Source organism: Helobdella robusta (assembly GCF_000326865.2).
Source record: "Helobdella robusta unplaced genomic scaffold HELROscaffold_25, whole genome shotgun sequence".
In the NCBI taxonomy this organism is placed as follows: Eukaryota; Metazoa; Annelida; class Clitellata; order Rhynchobdellida; family Glossiphoniidae; genus Helobdella; species Helobdella robusta.
This window is the reverse complement of record NW_008704310.1, coordinates 333,615-352,097: the sequence shown is the minus strand read 5'-3', so window position 1 is coordinate 352,097 and position 18,483 is coordinate 333,615. Positions and strand designations below refer to the sequence as shown.

General features: G+C 30.6%; 2 protein-coding genes across 2 annotated transcripts; one reads left to right on the top strand and one right to left on the bottom strand.

The window, feature by feature from the left end:
- Window positions 1–1,801: 1,801 nt before the first annotated feature.
- HELRODRAFT_191789 (hypothetical protein) lies at window positions 1,802–10,610 on the top strand (the record flags this gene model as incomplete). Its single annotated transcript, XM_009019559.1, has 12 exons — window positions 1,802–1,948; window positions 2,147–2,276; window positions 2,682–2,929; window positions 3,111–3,216; window positions 3,295–3,477; window positions 3,802–3,929; window positions 4,764–5,274; window positions 5,913–5,999; window positions 7,227–7,443; window positions 7,645–7,674; window positions 7,781–7,877; window positions 10,515–10,610. 12 exons carry the CDS (start codon window positions 1,802–1,804, stop codon window positions 10,608–10,610), a joined length of 1,980 nt encoding a protein of 659 aa, XP_009017807.1.
- Window positions 10,611–12,459: 1,849 nt separating this feature from the next.
- On the bottom strand, window positions 12,460–14,254 carry HELRODRAFT_172894 (hypothetical protein; the record flags this gene model as incomplete). The annotated part of the gene is made up of 3 exons (XM_009019558.1): window positions 12,460–13,113; window positions 13,222–13,468; window positions 13,536–14,254. The coding sequence occupies 3 exons, from the start codon at window positions 14,252–14,254 to the stop codon at window positions 12,460–12,462; spliced, it is 1,620 nt and encodes a 539-aa protein (XP_009017806.1).
- Window positions 14,255–18,483: the final 4,229 nt, after the last annotated feature.

Sequence of the window (18,483 nt, the reverse complement as noted above, 5' to 3'; positions counted from 1 at the left end):
AGCGCCAAACATTCGGTAGAATTTATAGAATATTGTAAATATATATATGTGTGTGTGTGTTTGTGTGTGTGTGTGTGTGTGTGTGTGTGTGTGTGTGTGTGTGTGTGTGTGTGTGTGTGTGTGTGTGTAAGTATGAATGGTAATTATAAATAAGTTCTATTTATTACATTTAATACATTTAATATTGACCGACTTGATGTTAATTGCCAAATGCATTTTATCGTATCCTTTAATTGTTTCAATGATAATTATCCTCACATGTGAAACACGAGGATTAGTAAGTTATGTTTTTTTGTAAGATGGAGGTTGTCTATCGGGCAAATGTTTTTCCTTATTCTCTCTAGTTTTTTCTGTTCTAATTATGAATTTATTATTTCTTCATCTCATCCCAATTTTGTATTTATAATCTGTAGTGTGCAAAGTGGAGAGTGTTGGAAAAGTCTGTTTTGTTAATGTTGTTTCAGTTTCTATGGCCATTTTTGAGGCCTGCGCCTGTGATTATTTCATCATTATTTATTTTGTCTTTGTTTCTTTTTTTAGGTTTCAGTTAAGATGTGTATGGCTGTGGTAATTATATAGAAATAATTGTTCAATTTATCAGACATTTATCTTCTGAAATTATGAAGTTGTGCTGGAAAATTTTTATGATTATGCCTATAAATTTCATATCTGAAGTTTCGTGCTATTTGATGTAATGCATCATCAATCATTTTGTTATCTTCGGCTGAAAAAATGTACACCTGTTTAAAAACTTCAAATCTTTTATTTCATTGTGTCTGGATGGCCAGGAAGTGAATGTATTTTGTATTGAGTAGTGAGTGAGCTTAAGATTGTAATGGAAAATAAATGCATTGATTTTTGTTATTTTGTTGAAGCTATTTTAATTCAGCAATATTTTAGAAAATAAGAAATAGTTAATGAAGATTTTAATAATTAATGCTCTGAATTATATCTGATGATATTGTTTAGTAAGGTCAGTGATGAAATGATTAAATATTTTAATCACGAGTGCAGTGTGCCTCGCACATCATTTTTATTTCTTTCATTCCTTCATTCATTCATTCATTCAAACTTCCGACTGGGATGTTTCTTGGTTTTTCCTTGTTTCTAACAATTGGTTCATTCCTTATCTCTAATTATCTTTATTATGATGATGATTATAGCGCTGATGACGACGATGATGATGATTGCTACGATGATGGTAATGTTGATGACGATATGCATTCTGGCTGCTTGTGCATTTATTGTATTGTGTTTTTGCTAGTATGCAAACAAATATAAAGTATGTCACTGCACCTGTTTGTCTGTGTATTTCGCAATTATCATGACGAGATGGATTTTATTATTGTGGATATGTTCTGTAAACCTAGTTCAGTTGTGTTATCTTATGTGGATATGTCCAGATAAGAATACAGCTTGCATTCAATTTATTTCTAGGGTTATCTAATTTTCTTCATCGCTGATGTTTGATGAAGTTGAAGGACGTGTTTTGATGCTGTGATGTTGTGCTCTCTTCGGGCCGATTTTTTGTTTCTGGTTTTGTGTTGCTATTGTTATTGTAGTTGTTATATTTGTAGTAGTTGTTTTTATTGGTATGCTGAATCATAAAGCTTAAAAGCTGAATCTTAACACATTTTTTTGTTCATTTTTATATATTATCTTTTTAGGCGGTGCTGGTTTTTATTATTAACACCATCACACAAAGCTCAGCCAACTTCGGTCGTGTCGCCCTCAAACATTCTAAATGTCATCATACTATCACTATTACGTGACCGTACATGTCATCACACACCATCATCACATGATCACATCTACAGAGTCACCAAACATAACCAAATTTGAAAACACCTCATGCGAATTGGGTAAGCCATGTGTGATGACCTGTGAGGCTGGGGGCACGCCCACTCCTCTGGTCATCATCTCTAGGAATGGTCAGCTATCCAGACTGGTCAGTTGTTGTTGTGGTTGGGACTTTTTACTGATGATCTTTTATTGTTTTTGTTGTTTCTTTTGATGTTGGTTTTTATGTATTCAACACTCAGCATTCATTCCTAGACGCCTTAAGTCAGTTATTAACATAACAAACTGAATTATCCTGTTCAACTCAATTATATATTCCACCGTTCAAAACAAACAACCAAACCAGGGAGTTGAACAATTTTCAAAGTTTACGATGCGCATTGAGAACGTTAGCAAAGAAGATAACGATGTGTATGTCTGTACAGCAACTTCAGAAGCAGGTGTCGCTAGTGAAAAAGCTGTCCTCGACGTTGAATGTACGTTTCCGATGTTGACTTTGTTTTTTGATTAATAAAAGTGAACCCAAAAGGCTTGCCATCAAGTTGTCCTGGGGGCTACATTTATTTACATTAGCCGGGTTATTTTTTCTAGTTATAGAAATGATGAAAAAGTATGTATTCAATGCGTTAAATGTGCATTCACTTTTTAAAAATTTCAATTTGTAAATCATTTGTAGTTGCATTTAAAATGGTTTTTAATAACAAAAGTTTAGAACTGATTTCTTTATATCAACACAAATAAATCATGTCAGTTTTATAGTAACAAATTAAACTGTAAACTAACTAGGAAAAGATTATAAATTTTCATAGCATCTGATATACTGTTTTACAAATTTGTTGTCCATTTATTGGGTGTTATCATCAAGCATTCTTCGCTTGCAGTCGGACCATATGACCCACTGAAATACGACCAGAAGGTTTGGCTATGCCCTGATAGGCATTTGTGGCGTGACAAGTTTTATAACGTGACGTGTGTCGTTGAGGCCAACCCCGCGCCATCATTTCAGTGGTACATCACTTCATTCGATAAGTTTTACGACAAAGATATTACAATTACTATGCCACCATTCCATGAAAATTATGAGATCCTATATGAAAGAAGGGGTTATCTAACTATCAGCACCGTCAAGGTGTCAACTCGAGTTTCATTTTTTCTAAATTTGTTTTCTAATTTCAAAATTGTTTTAAATAAAGAAATATATTGTACATATAGAAATAGAGTACATACATTGTGTTTCAGTGGTGTAGGTATCTCTATTTTAGTTCATAGATGCAAATTTGATGCATTTTGAAAAATATAATTGTTTTCAGCTGAGGATAACAGCCTCTAAGTACATCAATTTTATCGGAACATACACGTGTGAAGCCAAAAATAAATATAGTACACTTAAACAGAACATGACCACTTATCTGCTAAGTTAGTTTTGAATTACCAGTTTGAATTGAATTGAAACTAAAATTTTCATCTAAAAAATGCTCAATTTTTTGTTGATAGGATATACTAATCTTCCTACGGTTAAACTTTTGAAATCTTATGCGGGTGAGCTGGTGTTATCAGTTGAAAGAAGCAAAGATAAGACACATAAATTAACTTCGGAATCGTCAATCTTTATATTCTATAAGAATGAATACGGCTTTGACAACATCAAAGTTTATAGATACCCTGCTGAGATTGAAAGTTTGTATTACTGTTACTTTGTCTCTTCGTCTTGTTAGATTAGTTACTTACTATTTAGTTGTGAAATATCAAATTGATCCGACAGAAGCTACCATTCGAATGAAGGGATTGGTTCCTCAAAGAGTCTATCGTCCACTTAATATTGGTACAAACAACGTTTGCGGCATTGGCAATGAACTTCGTTTTTATGCCAACACTTCCACGCCTTGTATGTTATATTTTAATCATATTTTCCAATTATATTTTTTATACATATTTAAGTTTATAAACGTTTCTTGTTAGCTTTTATTTTTAAACTTAAGATTTTTGAAATAAAAATATCAGCCGCGCCTGAGCCTCTGGTTTTGATATCACAGAAAGAGTCGGCCCTACCAGATCAATATATCATCATTTGGGATGATCCAGTTCATGTTGGCCTTCCAATTTTTCAGTACAGGCTCAAGTATAGGAGGGTTAGTTTGAGAAATATTTTCTACTGCATTCTTTTTTCTTTTCTTTTGCGTCCTCCATCTAATTTGTAATACACTTTATAATTAGTATAATAATCAACCTGCTTGTATTGTGTTAAATCGTTAGTTTAATAAATATTTAGAATAATAAAAAAACTTGTTTGCGAATGCGACAGTGATTTTATGTTAACCATGATTCCTCTCGTTGTAACTCTTTCCATTCAAATCTCTGATTTTTTGCTTTTTCTTTGAATTTTCTGTCCATTATGTTTAAAATACTTTCTATCGTTTATCAGTGTGGTAGGATAGCGCAAAGTAAGCACATTATAAATAGACCCAGGAGCATAGAACAAAAATATTTTATATATTTTCTGTTTATTTTGCCAAATCATATCAAACGATATTTTAAAAGAAATAAATGCATGAAATAAAATGACAGGGAAGCCAAAAAGAAAATAGCAAAAAATTAGCTTAAATTAAGCTTGGTCCCTCAGCGAATGTTTCAGTTTTTATTTTTTAGTTAAAATGTTCATTACAGCGACATGTAATATTGCGAGGATTTCGACGTGGAATGGAAAGGTAAAAAATCTTGAAACTGATTCTTGCTGGATCAGTTTAATTGAAAGGTATACAAAAATTTGAGCAAATTGAACTGAGACATAGGTGTTTTATGAAAAACTGCAAACAAAGAATCTATGTATGATAAAATGCATCAGAAATTCTTTCTGTATTTTTCATTTGGGTTTATTTGCGTGTTTATCTATGGAAGATGCCGCGAAAGAATTAAACAAAGTTGAGAATCGTTTTTTTAGTTATTTGGTTTTTTGCTTCACGCAGGCATCCGTTAATAATGAGAATCAGTTTGTTGAACCTTTAGAAGAGTGGACCAGTGAAATGTTTACACATGAAGAACTACTTTCTCAACAAGCAGATGTTTTAGAAGAATTTTGGTCTATTTATGCAGTTAATGAGACGGAAGAAATCACAACCACCGCAGCTCCACTACCACTTCCAGCACTTTCTATATTAGACAAGCGACCATTCAAACTACCTTCTAGACAAGATCTTCTAGAATTACTCTGGAGACATCATATGTTGCCTGAACCCGAAGAAGTTGATGTTGCCAGGTACGAAGCAAAAGAAATAGCATCTCACAGGGTGCCAAAAACTCCTTACAATCAGTCAGTTGATATTCCAGTTGCTGGACAGGAACAGGTCTATGAGGAGGAAACACACTACATGTATAAGTTACGAGGACTGAAGCCTGACACGTGGTACCAAGTTGAGATCATCTGCCAAAATGAATTAGGAAGCTCGCCTGCAAATGAACCATTTGTTTTCAAGACTGGTCGGTTGATTTTTCGTAATTTTTAATCATTAATTTTATTCAAATGTATATTTCACATTCTCAAAGCAGATAATTTAAAGTTTATTGAAAATCATTGCCCATTTTAAAGTTTTGCTTTTTGTTTTTTTTCCCTTATGTAAATCTGACATACAAACCGTACCACATAAGCTTTATATTCACACCCCATGACATTTAAACGTGCACTTTTGTATGTACGCACATGCACTGCATTATGTGATTGCCCTCTTTGAGGCTTGCACAAATAGCCTTCGAATCAGATCATCGCGCAATGTCAACGCATGACATGATATATTTATTATCTGAGCTAACTCGACAGCCTCTATTATTCACAAATCTTTCATTTTAATTTATTATTTCATTTCTTGACAGCGAAGCTTCCAAAAACAGGTTATTGGCTGTTCTACATGTTAACGTTGTGAATCAATTTAGTGTTGCTATCTAGAGTTTTACATATAGGCATATAACTAGTATTTAGATTAACTACAATAACCACTACATTTCATTTTCATTTCATTTTTCGTATCTAATCGTTTTATTAATTTTTTTTAGTTTATTTTTTTGTTTGGTTCCTTAGTTTTTGAAACCTTTAGGTTTTAGTTGGATTGTTTGCTTTGCAGATTTCCCAGACGCAAATGCAATAGAAATTTCAGAACGTTTTGAATCACCGAAAGATTTTTTTGATTTAAGTCGACCTTTGGAAGCAGGTACCTAGTAGATGATAAGGCTTTAAATTATTCTTCTTTCACATTAGACGGCATTCATCACACTATTCATCTTGATGCAACTTCATCATAGTTTTGTCATTACAACACAAATTTTAAATTTCGAATAAATATATTTATGATGTTAGAGCAAAATGGCATATACAACCTACCACTACTACATGCTTTTATGATTCACGTTGGTTGAAAATAAATTGTTTTAGCTCTAGTGAATCACCAAGAATTTCACTGCCTATCCAACCTCCTTCCCCCTGTTTAATATTATGAGCATGTCTGCAAATTGCATTTTACATTTCTGTAATTAAAAAGTTGACTGTATGGTTTCTACGAGGTTTTGTTTTCATTATTTTGCGTTAGTTTTTATGTTTATTTAGCTTTTTTAGTTCATTTCTGCTTGAATACTTTTACTTCTAATTATAATCCTTATATTTTAGTGGTTTTGTTTTTACTCTTTTTTGTAAATTTTTTTAATTCAATATGATGCATCATTATACTTTGGAATAAATAACAGCTAAGCTTTTCTCTCTAGAAACTATTTTTGCTTTATATAACAGATATAAATTAGCGTTAATTACAATGACTTCTTGGTCATGAACTCACATTAAACATCATCATGATTCTTCCTAGTCGATCATTATTTTAAGAATGTCATTAAAGGTGACTGATCATGTAACAAAAATATTTTCATTTCCCCATGCAACTAAATGACTTAATCAAGGATGTTAGTTTTGCGAAGCACAATTTGAAGCGCTAGAAAATTTAGAGACGAAACTAAATACATGTCAATTTTAGAGCACAAAATCGGCCTTAAACAACGGAATAGATGCACTGCCGAAGTAATTGGCTGTACAACAAGATTGGTGTGATTGATCAATTCATTAAAGGCTGGCTGAGTACTTTTAATTGGATTAATATTGCATCTTGAAATTTCGTTAAGAACCATCACAGAATAGGTAATTTTTGACAGAATGATCATCTGTGGTACAGATATGTCAACAGAACTATATATGTAAATTTCAATCTCTTTTATCTCAAGGGTGAAAATATTTTCGTGCATGATATTAAAATTAAAGTGAATGGACAACTGTTAAATGAACATTGTTAAAAATTTCGTGAGGCGTTCGCTTATTGATTTCATAAATTTAATTATTTGTTAGTTCATGTTAGTTCTTCGAAAAATTTCATATAATATTAAACTCATAAATACAGCCAGTGAGAAAACAATGATCGAAACAGCAACAAGTTCTTCGACCCACATCGTCATCCCCATCACCATCATCTTCATCTTTATACTCTTCTTCTTCATCGTGGATTTGACGTGCTACTTCACGCGTGGCTGCAGCATCACTATGACCATTTGTAAACATGTGTTCGGTAAGCAGCCGTTGAAGCGCAAATCAAGCCCTCTTGTTGACGAGAGTAAGAGGTATATACCCTTTTATTCTTTATATTTTGCGTGCATTTTTTATTGCGCTGGTTTGCTACAGCATGTCGTTAAGCAACGTGTTGATCATGCTGACTTGCCCAGGACTTGAGATTTAAGACTGCCTGCAAAACTTTTATAAAAGGAACTTCGTTGTTTTAGTTAGATTAAATCATTATTTTAATATTTAAATATTTTTTCAAGTGTGAATGCAGTAAAAGGAGAATCACAGAGGTTAATGGCGGTAACTTTTACTAAACCATCTTTTTAATTATTTGTACTTTATAGTTAAGCTGCTCATTCAACATTTAACTTTTTAACATATGATATTCTCGCGCAGACCTGATGAAGATTCCTTGTTAGTAGTGAGAACAGATTTGAAGCAGGACGTATCGTTTAACAACGACACCTTTGCTCCAACTTCAAACAAATTACATGTAAGTACTCAGGGTTTTCAATTTTAATCTTCTAACTTAACGAAAAATATTTTTTTCTCGACATTCAATACATTCTTTTTTGATTATAACAGATCTCGTTATAAATTCTGTTGCAAAAAAAGTCTGGTGACAGAATGAAATATACTTTGGGTCATTATTGCGGGTTTGCATATGATATATAATTTACTCATCGTCGTTAATATTACGTTGATACAATAGATACTTTCGAGTTGACAACCCAGCAAATGCAAAGAATGATTGGCAGAACTGGTTAAAATGATGTTTGAAATGATATTTTGTAACAGTAAGACTATTTTATTTGAAACGCTAAAAGGTTTTTATCGCCAGTCGCGAACAAGTTCAATTTGTCTAAATTTTTGTTAGCGTCAAAGTTTTAATTTTTTTAAAATTGAAACTTATTATTGGAACTATTTCATCACGAATTCTTGGTTTGTCAGCTAACTTTTGCCATGCGCTTTTTCTTTCGGTTGAATTGTTGTGTATATGATTAAAATATCTTTCGTACTTCTAGTATTTCATGTGCGTACTTTCATGTGTGTTTGTAATGTATGTTTCTATATTTATATGTATATATATTTATATTGTATTTATTTATAAATTTATATTTTTTCATACTTATTCTTACAATAACTTCCATATGAAGAAACTAATGGTAAAATTTCAAAGTTAGATTTTGGGTACAAAATTCTTTTGTCTTTACAATGTCATTATTTATATTTTAATATGTATATATATGTATATATATATATATACATATATATATATATATATATATATATATATATATATATATATATATATATATATATATATATTCTTTTTATTTTTTGCGTCTCATGTTATATGTAGCCTATGAACTTGATTAAAAGAGCACAGGCTATACACGCGATATTATGTAATCATCTTTTATAGAAATCCCGTTTTGGTGTGGTCGGTCTGTATGGCTTATAAAGTTATGACTGAATAATATTCATTGACATGGTAAGTTAATTTAATCGTGAATGTGTCTTCGTAATTGGGAATTCTGGTGGTTTGCATGTGTTATCTGTTAGATTGTGGACGCTATTGATGAAATCAACAATATAAAAACGAACAAGTTTAAACATGAAAGTTTTTGTATATACAAATTGAGCCACTACGCAGTTCCTATTTTGTATCTAATGTATGTACTGTACACACACGTGTTTGTGTCTTCCCGCATGATACATTAAGCGACCTGCCTAGTCTAGTCAGTCAATGCATCATTATTTGTCCCGTAGATTAGTTTTCATTGATATTTCTATAATTATAGTTATAATAGTAATTATAATTAGTGACAGCTATAGAATTGTCACTAATTATAATTAGTAACAATTCTATTTCTTATTTTCCTTAAATTAAATATCACTGTGGCGGCCAATTTGTTTATTTCCGTGTTGCTTCGCATTATTTTTTTCATGTTTTAGTATAACAGGCAGGCGTCATTTGCGTATTATTATACTTGATTCTTCATAGTATAGCTGTACAGAATTTTAATGTCTATTCTGACATTACGACCAAATTTATAATTTCACCTTTGAATGTTTATTTATTGAATGTTTATTTATAATGTGCAACTGGTACCGCTGAACTTTTGATTCCAACATCTACGTATTTTTGATTTTATTCTATCTGTATATAATCATGTAAATTAAAATAATTAGTTTGTAATAGAAATTGTTAACAAAAATTATGACTGGTTTTATCATGACTTTGCTACACCGGGCTTGTTTCCCTTTTGGAAAACTCCGCAACTGGATTAATAGCTTGGGTCACAAAACTTCATCAAATCACCACCACACCGTCGAAATTTGAGAGCATTAACATTATGTAAAGAATACATTTTATTTTTGTCTGTGAAAGATGAAGTTAAATTTAAAATGGTTCAGATGGTGCTACACTGAAAACATCAGTATTTTTTAAGAGTTGATAAATCTAGACTGATCTCCATAAACTAAGTTGAATGAGATCAGCGAAGCATAAAGATTTAGTGTGCCCTTTATTAAAAATATGTCGTTTTTAAGCGAAATGTTTTCATAGTTGAGTCAGCCAAAATTTTGAACTCACTGCCGGTTGACAACTCTATAAATCTTCTTACACTGCAATAAGTTATATTTAAATAATTAATATTACGCTCCATTTTACAAGAGACGAATAAATGACTGAGGACTGTTTTATCGAGAAGATGTACTAGAATAACCGACGAAAAATACTACTAATTTGAATTGTACTGTACTAACCATGCCTCTAGAAAATAGTTTCCAAATGAGCGTTTCCAGAAAAAACTCATAAATTTTATAATTCCTGTTTTTTACCGTTTTGTTTATTGATGATTTTCAAAATTCTTGAGTTAATGACATTTTTGGCTAATTTTCGTCAACTTCATTACTATGTTTTACACAGATTCTTCAATATTTTTCTCTTTCTGTTTTGGAATGCATTCCCGCATCCAACCCCTAGATCAGCCACTAAATTGGCTTAAGCCTTCAAATAATTTTGTTGTCATTTTTATAATATCCAATCAAAAAATGAAATTTTTAAAAAAGTTTGCTTAATTTTTTTTTAAATAAATCAAAAATTGTCTGTTTCTAAACGCAGGAGACCGTATGGCTCAAAATTACTATAAAGATAATTACGAAAATTTTGTTTCCTCACTTACCACTCGGTGAATTTCTGAGTGTGATTATTCGATAAACTACCAAATCATAATAGCTAATTTTACTAATAAATAGGAGACGAACATCTCTGTAATTTTGATGGGTTCGAATTTTGACCCTATTTTTGTCACTAGTTTATAATTTTATTTATATAGTGACATCTTTAAGCTTGTTCTATTTATTAAAAACTCTATTGCTGAAAACTGATAAATCTTTTGCTTTTCTTGAATGTTTATCATCTGTCTCCACGTTTCTATTTTAAACAATTTTTTTCAAGCGTCGTCAAATTTTAATCCATTTTCATGTGACAGATGATGAATTCATCTTTGTGGTACTTTGCATTTTATCAATGAGATCTTTATCTTTTTGAAAGTTAGGGTTTAAAATATAAAAGAAAATATATGTGACAAAAAATAGGCGCACGAGCAACTACACGAGCAGCAGAATTATAAGTTTTGGTTAAAGTATAATCAGAAAAACCATAACAGAGCGAGTTACAGATACCTACGCTAAAAAATATCAAATAAGAAAAAAATATGATCTTAAAAGTTACACGCAACAATGAATGAAACTCAGTAAGAGATTTTTAACGATATTTTGTTTCAGAAACAATTAGTTTAAAATAATGAAGGCCCTAATTCTGTACATCGTCTGAAGCCTGCTGAGAATTAATCCGGCCCTACTTAATGAACCCGATAAGTATGATGGGCTGGCCACTTGTGCAGTGGTGAGTGTATTATTAAAACAAAGTGTTTAAATTCGCTTATTTTGAAAAAAAGAAAATTTTTTAATAAATTAAGTGGTAATGATATTTATTTCCATAAAATTTACGTAAATAAGTGTTAACTTAGGTATTCTAATAGAGACTATAATAATGCTATATGAGATTTAATTTTCGCAAAAATATATTTAATATGAACGCAAGCTACAACAATGATGGGAACATTAACATTCTACATTAATTACGATGTCATGTCATTAACTATCTATTACATGATGGTATGTATGATTATAAGAGTGTGTGTGTGTGTGTGCGTGCGTGAAAATGTGGTGCTGGAGTGATTGGATGGATTGATGGTTTAGCCTCTTTTCATGATATCTAGGAAAGAGAAAATATTTCAACATTGTGTGTATGTATACATTTGTGTATGTGTGGCTTTGTTTTGGCTTGTATCAGTGTGTGCAGGCAAACGTTTGAACATGAGAAGTATGTTCACTGTGAAAATATTGTAATGGCTTGCAAATATATATTCATTAATTTTTATGGTTTCATTTACATGGTTACGTTGAAATTAATACATGTTTTGAGTTAACTGTTAAATAAATTAATAAAATATATACGAGTATACGAAATGAATAAAATAATAGTGTATTTAAACCAAATGGATATATTTAAACGGAATGGATACAACTGATCGCCTAATTACACCTAATTTGGCGCAAACAATTGATGGCAAAGAAAACAGCGTCCTACCTCGGGGGAACTGGGTTTCTGGACGCCAAACAAAGATTGATTGAAATGAACAAAAGAAATTTAATTAGAATAAAATTACCAATTTCGTCGCCAAAGTTTGATTTGTAACATTATCATGATGAACAAAGGCATAAATTATTATTACCATTACATCATTCATTAAGATCAAGAAGTTACTCATCAAACTCAGTAACACTATATTGCATAATTTATAGAAAAAATGAAAATATCCAGCAATCGTTCTAAAGAAAGATTAGAAGTAGGACATATACAATAGTACAACACATAGTCATACAAAACAGTACAACACATAGTAAAAAAGTGAGGGTCATGGAAAGAGCTTGAAAATAAGTCTAAAACACGAGATATGAAAAGTTGTAGCAAAAGTTAAAGTTATATGTACTTGAAAAGTTTAGTATCTTTTCATGATATCTATGAAAGTGTGAAAATATTTCAACGAATATTTATATGAATATGAGTCAACGCCATACATAAGTTCTAACAAAGGCAACAATCTGAACCAATTTTCTGACTTGTAACCCTCAGTAGGAAGGTGAGCATCATTCTTATACTCAAAATCTACCACTACCCAGTTGTTCCTATCAATTCTATCCCTTCCGATGTTTCTAGGTACATATTGAACCGTGTTTGGATACATTTTCTGCCACCTGCTAATCAGAATAGATACAAGTAATTGATCCATGAACCAGCCCTTATTATCTCCTTTTACAACTGGTCTAACTGCGGCAGAACCAAACTCATTAGCCAAATATTGGAGCAAGTCATCAACAGTACTGTGGAGATTGAGGTTCAAATGCTCTGTGAGCTGACACCAAGTCTTTATGTCCATGGCAACATTTGCCAGTGGGAACATTTTGTAGGTCTGGCCTCTGTGCCTGAATGGAGAGCAGCAATTCGAATTTATGGAAAGAATGGTTTTGTTTGCAGGCATCATGTAGATTTCTTCATTCAATGGCCACATGTCTGAATCACTGGTCATCAAGTAAACATCATTAGCATTTGGAAAATGAGAAATAATGATGTTGCCAGTAAAAATTCTAAGAACCTGAGTGTTAAAACAATTTTTTGGTTTATTATCAGATCATTGATGAAAATATTCATTTGTAAAGTTTTAAAATTTGCATAAAATATGAACCACTAATAAAATTGAGACCTGGCTAAGTCTAATGCTGTCTTGAAATTCGTTGTTGACAAAAATCAGTACTGCTCCAAGGTTTATACACTGTTCAACAATAAAAACAAGCAGCTGGTTGACACACCACCCTTTCTGGGACCCAACAAATATTATTATGGAACCAAATCCAACTCTTTTCCATGACAAAATAGTTAATGGAAGATAGAAAAAATAATTTGATGCAGACTTTGTGTCAGTTGTAGAAGAATATATTGCATATTTTGTGCTTTAAAATAAATATAAAATTAATTCATTTATTAACAATTGAAACAAAAAAGATTAAACAAATATACTTTGAGTTGATTTCTCCTAAAATATGAGTGACTCCATATGGCCAATGTTTTCTACAGAGTTGCTTCAACCGTAGTAAACTCTTTTTTTCATCAAAAATGAGATGATCTGAGGCAAATTTTGACACTGAATCAAAATTTTTTTTGAACAAATAGCCTGCCAATTCTCTGTCTTCATTCTCAACATCATTGATTTCTTGGAATGAATCTAAATATTTAGAACTGACATTTTCAATAAATTTACTGGTTGACGGACTGGTTTCTGTTACTCCTTTATCTCCAACTTGATTTGGTATTACTGAATCATCTCTATCTACAAAGTTGTTTCTGACTAGAAAAATTGTTGTTGCCAAAAATGAACTGTCAGTCAGGATATGATCATTTACTGGAATGTGTTGGTTTTTGTGATCATTTGGTATGTCATTGCTGTGATATTCATGTTCAGATTGCCTCAATTTTGAAACATTTGGAATGTTTTTGCCTAAATCTATTTCGACTTCAAGATCAGAGTCATGTAATTTTTTCAAATGTAGTGGAATGCTGTTGTTCAAAGTTTTTCTATTTTTAAAACCAACACTAGTCCTCGAGTTGCTGATAAAAAGATATTCTATGATGATGACAATAATTATAGCAATGATGATAACTTTCAACACATTTTTAAAAATCTTGAATGTTGATGTCTTCTTTATTATTTGATCAACTTTCAATGAAGACAATTGCATTTCCAAATGAAAATTAGTGGAATTTTTTAAACATTTTACATATTATATATTTATATTATACATATACTAATATTAGCATAATATAATTGAGTTATTAATGGGCTCAAACCAAAATTAGAAAGTTGATACCAAAATAGGAACATTACAATGTTGTGTTCCCATTTCAATAGAATCAAGAGATAGATGCACCAAACTGCTAACCATAAAGGCCCAACTGCCGAGAAACCACCATTGGTTAGTTTTATTATTTAATTAATTAGTAATTTATTTATTGGATAAGCAGTATATTAGATTAGATCGGAGGTAGTGTTACTGTTACTTACTGTAAGTTAACAACTCGTGGTGTAGTAGAAAAAACACCATAGACCTGTTGGCCTGTTCAAATCATCAATCAAATTCAGTAAGTAATAAATAAAACTATTAAAGATATAATAATATAATAAACTAAAAATTCAAAATTCGAGAATCTTCTATCTTTTTCATGAACAGGACATTTTTCTACATTACGAAAAGAATGCGAACGCAACTCTTTATGAAGATGATAGCGGTAGAAAGCATTTTGTTCATGGTTAAAAATGTATCGATTGTTACTGCATAGTGATGTACCTGTATCAGTTAATCATTTACCTGGTCATGCCAGGTTGTATTGATTAGCCCCTAATATATGGAATAACTAATATAGAATATATGCTATATTCTATATATATCAATCAATCTTCGTTTAGCGTCCAGAGACCCAGTTTCCCGAGGTAGGACGTTAGGAATAATTTGGGAAAAGTTTTTACATCCGGACACCCATCCTGACGACAACCACCAGTTATAAGCGGTGGGCCTAGCCTTTTGCTCAAAAGCACGCAAGGCAGCGTGGATGCAGTTTTGTCATGCCCAGGACCAATTCTATATATATATATATATATATATATATATATATATATATATATATATATATATAACCCACTTTTTAATTTTATTATTTTATAAAAACATTTATAAATTCAATATTAAAATCACTATGTTGGATGTTGACATTGAAATATAACATTACATGGATATTAATTAGTGATAATAAAAAAAATAAATGGGTGATGATAAGTTCAGAAAGTGGGTAGATATCATACACAAACACTATTTATAGTTTTACATATAGGCATATCATTAGTATTTAGTTTAGCTACAATAACTACTACATTTCATTTTCATTTCATTTTTTGTATCTAATCGTTTTGTTAATTTTTTTTTAGTTTATTTTTTTTGTTTGGTTCTTTAGTTTTTGTAACCTTTAGGTTTTAGTTGGATTGTTTGCTTTGCAGATTTCCCAGACGCAAATGCAATAGAAATTTCAGAACGAATCGAAATATGGCCTTATTTGCAGCATGAATTCAAAAAATAAGTTTATTTTGAATTTTAATAAACTAAACGTTCACCAAAAAACTAAATGCAAATAAGGCCATATTTCGATTCAGAATGAATCATCATCAGTGCTTCTTGTCGTTTATATAGGAAAAATTGACTTTAACAAAATGAACTTTGACGTTGTAAAAATGAACTTTGATGCAACTTTGATGTTGTAAAAATGAACTTTGAAGGATGCAACTTTGATGTTGTAAAAATGAACTTTGAAGGAAATTAGGTTTCAGGTTTCTTTATTGGCTGGTCGTGTTCTTTGATCTCCTTTTCTTCATCGATATCATCATACTCTTCTTTGTCACTATTTACAATGCTAGTTTTTATTACTTCATTGTTCTCATTGTTGGTTAAGCGCCGGGTTGGGAGTGAGGTTGTCATTTTTTGTTGTATATTTATTTTTGGTTTATTGATGTCAATTAGGACTGCTTCTGCAATTTTAAGATGCGTGTAGTTGCTGTTTTGGTATATTACTTTGGTGTTGCTGTCGAGGATTTCACGGCTAATAGTGATTGAGTGTTTTGAGTCCAAATGAGATTTGATAGCACTGTTCTGTTTATGCATCGCCAAGCCTTCTATTCAGTGAGGTAGTAGTAATCCCGATATATGAGTCATGTTGACGTGCACAGCCGTCAAAGGGGCAATTAAATTCATATATTACGTGATTACGCTTTAACACAGAGTTATCTCTAGGACTACAGTTGTTTTTCAGTATTAGGTGAGACGTCTTGTTATAACCGCCGGATTGATCAAATTGCGCTATACTTTTTATTATTTAATATTTTTAATTATTTAATAATTATAAATGATTAATCTATGCTAAAAATCTAGGCTGTATATAGGTCCTGTGTAGTCAGGTTTCTAGTAAGGTTTCCAGCAGAGAAAGCGATGTCGTAAATGGGATTTATGTAGTTACTTAGATTATTTACATGTTTCTTTTACTGTTGGTATTCAAATAAACGTTCAACACAGTATGCGTTTGAAGCACTTGTGTTCATCTATCGGAAATCTTGAACCTACGGAATAACGAACACTTAACGATCGTTGAAAGCAACAACACTGGTGTTGGGAAAAATAGAGATCTTTGAAGTTATAACATTAGTGTTGGTAGTCACAAGATGCAAGGGTTACAACAATATGTATGGCATATAGAGAATAAACATAAAATTATTATAGGACAACCAAAACAGCACCACTAACTTTTATTCTATATGATTCTAAGTATTATATGTAATTTATTTGCTAAAACCATGTAACATCACTATATTGCAATTATTTATTTATAGATTGGAATGTCACGCGTAAATTTCCTTGGCTATAAATGCATGGATTTATATATATCCATGTATAAATGTAACAAGGAAATGAATAAAACTTCGGTTAGAGCTAATCCGTGATGCATATATAAATTTATAATTGTATAGGATTAAGACTGTCAGAATAAAAATATATTATATATATATATATATTTATATAGGATATGGATTAAAACTGTCAGAATATTATATATATTTAATATATAATATATGTTTATATATGACTTACTAATCATCACGTTTTTTTATATTAAAAACACACACACACACGCACGCACGAACACACAAATAAAAACTTATAATATGCACTAACTTACTTTATCCACGGTCATCATCAACTAATTTTAAACGATTATATGTGTATATAATATAAATATTTTTTATATATTGAACATTCATTGCACAGAGTCTACATGTATATATTTGTTTATCTTTATATATAAAACAAAAATTAAATAAGAATTATATGTTGTATAAATAATTGCGTCCAATTGTTATATATGAAAAATTACAGGGATCTGTGAAGATTCATTTTCTAAAGTAAGATAAGACTATATAATGAACATATTATAAGGTAAGAGCAACACTAAGGTGGTAAGGTGAGTACTGTTGTTAAAACCATTGGAAAACTCATAATTTGGTAAAGTTTGCTTCCTGAATCTCCTGAATCTGGTTTAATTAATTTCTAATAAAAAATTACATTTATTAAACTATTAAAAATTAATTTAACGAATTTACAGAGCATAAATATTAAATAAATAAATTAGGTAAAGTTCTTTGTTTTCTTCCTGGATTTGATTAATTTTTAATTGCATTATTCATTAAAGTAAAACCACCATGAATAATTAAACTATCTATTAATAGATATTCTAAAGCACATATAAATAGATAGTGGAAGTAAAAATTACTTGTTTGTTAGTTTCTACTAAGTTTTAGTGTACGTTAATGGTTAATTAATGATTAAATTAATAAATAAATATTTATAGTTTTTATATAATATATTTTTCTATCTAAGGGTTGGTTTAGTTTTTCAAATAACTAAATTTTAATAAACCAAGTAAATCAAATAAATTAAAGGACAACTAATTTAGCTCATTATTAAATAAATCTCATTAATTTTATTTTTATTAAGCAGTGTTTGTTAATGAGTTAATTAAGGATGATGTAAAGTAAAATATTTAAATAAATTTTTTAATTATTTTTATTATCAATTTGGTTAATTAATTAAACAAATAAATAAGTAATTATGAATTTTTAAATTATTGCATGTTCAATTAGTTCAGTTAGAGCTTTTTATTTATATTCACAAACGTTGTAATAAAAAAAATTATATAATTAATACAAAATTTGTATTAATTATATAATTTTTTTTATTACCAATAAAATTTTCTTATACTAGTAATAGTATTAGTAGTAGCAGTAGTAGCAGCAGTTACTACTACCACTACTAATACTATTACCACTACCACTATTACTTCTACTACTAATTATTTAATGAAGAGAAATAAT